The sequence below is a fragment of the Triticum dicoccoides genome, chromosome 1B, assembly GCF_002162155.2.
Source record: "Triticum dicoccoides isolate Atlit2015 ecotype Zavitan chromosome 1B, WEW_v2.0, whole genome shotgun sequence".
Classification (NCBI taxonomy): domain Eukaryota; kingdom Viridiplantae; phylum Streptophyta; class Magnoliopsida; order Poales; family Poaceae; genus Triticum; species Triticum dicoccoides.
Window position 1 is genome coordinate 284540875 of NC_041381.1, and position 6519 is coordinate 284547393.

The following is a 6519-nucleotide window of genomic DNA, read 5'->3' on the forward strand; positions in this document are numbered from 1 at the left end:
AGAAGTGTACTAATTACGAACCTTCGTCGAAACAAATGTTCGGGAAAGCGAGGAACTTCTTTGAAGTAGTCGTCCCACAGAAGAAGAAATCCGGCATCTCTTCCTCGATCGATTGACTGACGTCCATGCTTGGAACCGCCATGGCGTCGACCGTTCTTCCTCTCTTCCTCCTCCCGCTCGGCGAATGCTGCAAGTATGAGTTCATCGTCGCCAGATGAAGATGACGAAGAACTCATGTCCCAAGTGGATGTGTTCATTGTGTTGCGTGACAAACGATAGAGAAATCTAGGTGAGAAGAGAAGTCACAGGTAGAAGTGTGCTGGAAGAGAGGTGGTAGGGGTGGTTTATATAGATCGGAAATATGGCCGTTGGAAATATAGCCGTTGGAAATATAGCCGTTTGAAAATATAGCCGTTGGAATATACACGTCCTAATTTACACGTTCCACTGAAAAACTGGGAGATGTATAATTTAGCAAGGTGTATATGGACGTGTATATGGAGATATACACGTCCAAATTTACACGTTCCACTAGAGATGCTCTAACAATGGGATGGGATGGGATGACTAGCCTTAGTTGCCCTTGTGCAGCCAGCCAACCAAACACGTCCTTGGTTTCGTGCAGCTCTTATCCCTGCTCCACTCCACGTTCTCCGCATAGGACGCCAATTCGCTCGACTATCTCTCCCTCGCCGCCGCCGAACCAAAATCCTTCCATCAGCCGCGGCCGAGCCAATCCTTCCCTCAGCCGCCCTCCATTCCATCCGCCACCGGCAGCGGCGGGGCTCCTCGCATCACATCTCCACGCGCTACGTTGGCGGCATTCTGCTAGGCCAACCATCCGCCGTGAAGAACACAGACATCTAATGGCGCCGCAGCTCCTGGGCTACTACTGGGTCTCCTCCTGGCCCCGGCTCCCGCAGGTTCCCCCGTGGCCCTGCGCATCCCACGCCCAGCGCCGGGTGATATGCTTTGGGCCGCCCCGCTGCCGCGCCGGCGCAGTCAGGGTGTTAGCGGAGGTGGACCCTGCGCTGGCCCTGGACCGCGGTGCGAAGGCGGTGGAAATCCAGTTTCCGACTGAGGAGGACGGTGTGGGGAATGAGGAAGACGGCGAGGCAGTGGACGAGAGGGAGATGATGAGGCGGATGCGGATATCGCAGGCGAACAAGGGGAATACGCCGTGGAACAAGGGCAGGAAGCACAGCCCAGGTAGGATTGTACCCTAGTTTAATCCTTCAGTGGTAACTTTTGTGGAAATATTTGATTAAAATGGAAGAAAAAGAGAGATTGGTACTGGTAGGTGGAAACTGTGTGATAGCAACGTGAGAACTCAACATGCCAACGGCCACCTTTTAGGAAATTCACGTAGATGTTCTGTTCCAGAAAAACATGGAATAACTGCAACGATGTAGGTTTAAATGGATCTAGTAAATGGCTTAGATAAGAGTTGCATCTTGATTTGAGGAGACGGTAATGCCTTATTAAATTTAACTTGCATGTGCAGAGACGCTCCAGCGGATTCGGGAGAGGACACGGCTTGCTATGCAGAACCCCAAGGTGAAGTCATGTAAGAATTGTTGTTGCTATTTATATGTTAATCCCTTGGTATTTGAGTAGTGTTACTTGAGCTAACTACTCCTTATCCTCCTTTGCGGCGATGAGCCTGTTGGCGGCGCCTTCTTCTCTGGCCGCCATCGCGCGCTCTGTGGCGAGGAGCTTCGCATCTGCCTCCCGGCACCTCAGGGTGTGCGGGAAAAGGCGTTGTGGAGGTCTTTGAAGCGGGCCCACGCGTTTTCTCCGCCGCCGTGGGAAAGGCGGCTGGGGTCGCGCGCCTGCTTGGACCGCCATGGCTTGCCGGCAGGCCAGCTGGAGCTTCCGGCCTCCGTGTTGCGTCGAGCGAGCTTGCGCGGCGGTGACTCGCCACGGCTACCATGCCCGTGAGCAGCATCGGCCATGGATCATCGGTCGAAGGCGAGAAATGAAAGGAGATGGGCGGCAGCATCGGCCATGGATCATCGGTCGAAGGCGAGAAATGGAAGGAGATGGGCGGCTAATTGCTCGCCGTAGTACTCTCGCTAGCGGTGGACTGCGGCGGAGCTTATCTGATACGCTAACCCTAAAAAGTCCCCGACCCCATACATATTCCCCATACATATTCTGATGGGCGATTTGCGGGCCGCCTGTAAATTTTACAGGCCGCGGACTTTTAGGAGGCCTGTTTGGGCGAGAAAAAGCGAAAAACTGTAAAACGGTGGTATTTTACGAGTTGGCAAGGATATAGCGGATCTGCTAGAGTTGCTCTAACAAAGGCATTAGGGCAAGTTTGTTTCCATGAGCTCAACACAAGGATTCAAATGGTCAAGATCAGTGCCAAGTAGACACATAAGGATTAGGGGGTGTAGATTTCACAGCAGTAATACGAGCTACAACTTCAGAAATAAAACTATCCTGTGTTCAACACCAACTCTTCTCTGCCTCTCTACCTCAAGTCTGTTCTAAAACCCCTCATAACAGTGGGGAATATCACATGCTATACAAAGGACTAGTGTCACACCTGCTACTACATAGATGTGGACTGATAAGGGAGAAGGGTAGTACCGGCTGAGCCCAGTGAGTCCATGGGCCGGCTGTGGCCCATTGTAACCAGTGGTAGGGTGTGTGTGGGTACTTAGCCAAACCTCTCCAGTGTAATGCGTATCGAATGAAAGAACAAGTCAATTCGGTCTCTCCCCTTCTCCTACCTACCTCTGCTCCACCCCAAATTCCCCTCTCGTGCGACTGATTCTCCCCTATCGGTCGTCACAATTGGTAATCAGAGCCAACAATCCCCCCCTCCCCCAAATTTTTGCGCCGCGGCATCCTCAACTCCCTTGACCGATCTGTAACATCCATCGCTGTCGGTGGGAGTTCACTCCGGTGAGATCCCACGGAATCCACATCGGGGTTCGATTTGTTCGGGGCGGGTACCACGGCGCCGTCCAAGCCTTCCGTCCAGACCCGACGACTCCTCACTGCCAAGGGGGAACAAACAACGAATCTCACCGCCATGATGGAGAAGCTCTTGTCCAGATTCGATGAAGAGCAAGCTCTGGCGACCAAACAAGCAGAGGCACAGGCCATGTTCAACACGCACGTCTCACGTCTCCACCGAGCTGCAGAGCCCGTCGAAGCAGATCGGGCTCACGCAGGCCGACGTGGATGACATGCGCAAGGTGACTTCTCTGACGGCTTCTTCCGCTACAACATCGGCGTCGCAGGTGGACAACCTCTCCGCGGCAGGTCCCTGCACGCCGGCGCCCACCAACGGCCTCCAGCAACCCGCACCTTCCCTAGAGCAGCGCGCCGCACCTCATCCAAGTGCTTTGCCGATTCCACAGGCCATCATGGGCCACGGCCCCATTGTGCGAAATGAAGGCCCACCCCTGCTTGCTCTCCCCGAACAGCCGGCTGCGGTGGAGCGGCTTCAGCATCCACTACAGCGCCACGAGCACGCTCCCCAGCCACGAGAGAAGTACGCCACCAAGCCGCCGAAGCACAACTTCCCCCGCTTCGACGGTGAACTACCGCGGGTTTGGCTGGACCGCTGCCTTGCGTACTTCGAGATGTATCAGGTGCCACTGCACAATTGGGTGGCGGCGGCGGCTCTCTACGTCGACGGACACGTCGCGCTTTGGCTTCGGGCCTTCCGTCAGACACATGTGGATATCACCTGGGAACAATTTCATCGAGCCGTTGTGCAAGAACTTGGCCCAGAGGAATTTGAGTCCACCATTCACAATCTCCTGCAGCTTCGTCAGACCGGCATGGTGGCCGAGTACCGGCAACAATTTGAGTTTCATATGTACAATCTGCTGGCTCTGGATCCCTCTTTGAGCACCAAATTTTTTGCACTCAGTTTCTATTAGGCCTGAAGGATGAGTTGCGCGCAGAAGTACGTTTGCAGGCACCCAACAGCATCACACGGGCAACAGTTTTTGCTCGCATTTATGAAGAGGAGCTGGACATTCAGCGTCCTCGTCTTCGATCAGCTTCGGCGGGACGACCACCGCCCCTGTCAGGAGCGTTTCCATCGATGGCTCGTCCGCCTCTAGCACCAGTACTACCGCAAGTGCCTGCTCCTGGCCAACGCGCGGCTCCGACACCCAAGCCAGCTGCGGATGACTTTGGGCGCGAGTGACAGCTGCGGGATTACCGGCGCCAGAATGGCCTCTGCTTCAGATATGGAGACAAGTACTCGCGCGATAATCAGTGCAAACGATCGGCGCAGCTGCTAACAATTGAAGTGGGCGATCATGGAGAAGTATTATCTGACGAAGCTGTCCGCGCTTTGCAGCTGTTGGACGAACCTGTCCGCGCTTTGCAGCTGTTGGACGAACCAGAGGGGTCGGCCGACGCAGCCTGCTGCTTGCTCTCAGCTCATGCCGTGGAGGGAACGGAATCTGCTGAAACTATCCGTTTGCGAGCAACAGTCGGGAACCAAACCTTGCTCCTCCTTGTTGATTCTGGAAGCACTCACAGCTTCATCAACTCCTCATTTGCAGCAAGGATAGGCGCGCCAACCACCAGCATTGCTCCCATAGCAGTGCGTGTCGCCAATGGGCAGAAGTTAAGTTGCACTGTCATGGTGCAGCAACTACAGTGGAGTGTTCAGGATCATCAGTTCACAACGGATATGCAGGTGTTAAACCTTGGGGTCTATGACGCCTTGCTGGGCGTTGACTGGTTGGCTAAGAACAGTCCAATGAAGTGTGATTGGCAGCAAAAGACCATCGAGTTCAACCAGGAGGGCAAGGCGGTGCACTTAACAGGAGTACGGTCTGACGAGCAAGCAACACTCACCGCTCTGGATGCAGCTGCACATTGGGAAATGCATGAGGCCAATGAAATTTGGGGCGCGGCACTACTGGAAATGCAGTTGACACCAACCAATACAGATTCAGAGGCACCAGTTCCACCAACAATTAAGCCAACAATTAAGCGTCTGCTCACGGAGTTTAGTGACATTTTTGAGGAACCAACTGAACTTCCCCCGCATCGGCAATATGATCATGCTATCACGTTGGAACCAGGTGCTGCCCCGGCGAACTGTCGGCCATATTGGTACTCACCGCTGCAAAAAGATGAAATAGAGTGGCAAGTCAGTGAAATGTTAAAAACTGGAGTAATTACTCACAGTATGAGACCATTTGCAGCTCCGGTTTTGCTGGTCAAGAAGAAAGATGGGACGTTGCGTTTTGTGTGGATTACAGACGTCTCAATCAAGTCACCAAGAACAAGTTTCCTCTTCCTATAATTGATGAGCTGCTGGATGAATTGGCTGGGGCTGCGTTCTTCTCCAAGATCGATTTGCGCTCCGGTTATCACCAGATTAGAATGAGGGAAGGCGATGAGGAAAAGACGGCACTCAAAACACATCATGGCCATTTTCAATTCCGTGTCATGCCGTTCGGAGTCACAAATGGACCGCCCACCTTCCAGTGTGTGATGAATTCGGTCTTCCCCGGTCCGAACCGCAAGTACGTGTGTCACCTTCTTGGATGATATTATGGTCTTCAGTCACTTCCAGAGCATGAAGAACATCTGCGCACGGTCTTCTCGATTCTGCGCCAGAACCAATTATACACGAAGCAATCCAACTGCTCGTTCGCGCAGCCCTGCGTCGAGTATCTCGAACACGTCATCTCCAGCGAGGGCTTGGCGACAGATGCCACCAAGACGAGTGCCATGCGAGCTTGGCTGACTCCAACGAATGCCTCCGAGCTGCGCGGATTTCTTGGTCTTACTGGCTACTACCGAAAATTTGTACCACGGTATGGAATTCTGGCTAAGCCTCTTACTCAGCTTCTCACCAAAAAGGGCTTCCCCTGGTCAGACCAGGCTTAGTCAGCATTCGAACTGCTCAAAGTGGCAATGGTGAACACGCCGGTTTTGGCTCTGCCGGATTTCAGTCGCCCTTTTTCCATCGAGACGGACACCTGTGACACCGGTGTGGGCGCTGTCCTGGTACAGGACGGACACCTGGTTGCATACCTTAGCAAGGCTTTGGGAGTAAAGAATCAATGGCTATCGATTTACGAGAAGGAATTCCTCATGGTGATGATGGCGGTGGACAAGTGGCGTGCTTATCTTCAGAGAGCTCCGTTCGTAATTGTCATTGACCACAAGTGTTTGTGTCACCTCGGTGACCAACAGCTCGAGACGGAGCTCCAACACAAAGCTATGTCGAAGATGGTGGGACTGCAATTTTCTTTCAAGTACCGGCGTGGAACCGACAATGGCGCAGCAGACGCCTTGTCCCGCGTCGGGCATTTGCTCCCTGTCAGTGTGCCAACCACAGTGGCTACAGGAGGTTGCTAATTCATATGAAACTGATGCCGACAGCCAAGATTTGTTGCAACAGCTCGCTCTGTGCAGTCCAGATGAGCAAGGCTATGAGTTACGACAAGGAGTGATTCGCTTCCATGACAGACTTTGGATCGGTGCTAACACAACACTACAGACCAAGCTGATCAGTGCTTT

At 53.4% G+C, this 6519-nt stretch overlaps 1 protein-coding gene and 1 pseudogene across 1 annotated transcript; both read left to right on the forward strand.

Moving 5' to 3' along the window:
* The first annotated feature begins 68 nt into the window (after positions 1-68).
* Positions 69-3718, forward strand: LOC119331397. Its single transcript, XM_037604553.1, has 2 exons — positions 69-1209; positions 1505-3718. Exons 1-2 carry the CDS (start codon positions 486-488, stop codon positions 1615-1617), a joined length of 837 nt encoding a protein of 278 aa, XP_037460450.1. The 5' UTR covers positions 69-485; the 3' UTR covers positions 1618-3718.
* Positions 3719-6274: 2556 nt separating this feature from the next.
* The window catches only part of LOC119350331, a 963-nt pseudogene continuing 718 nt past the window's right edge, over positions 6275-6519 (forward strand).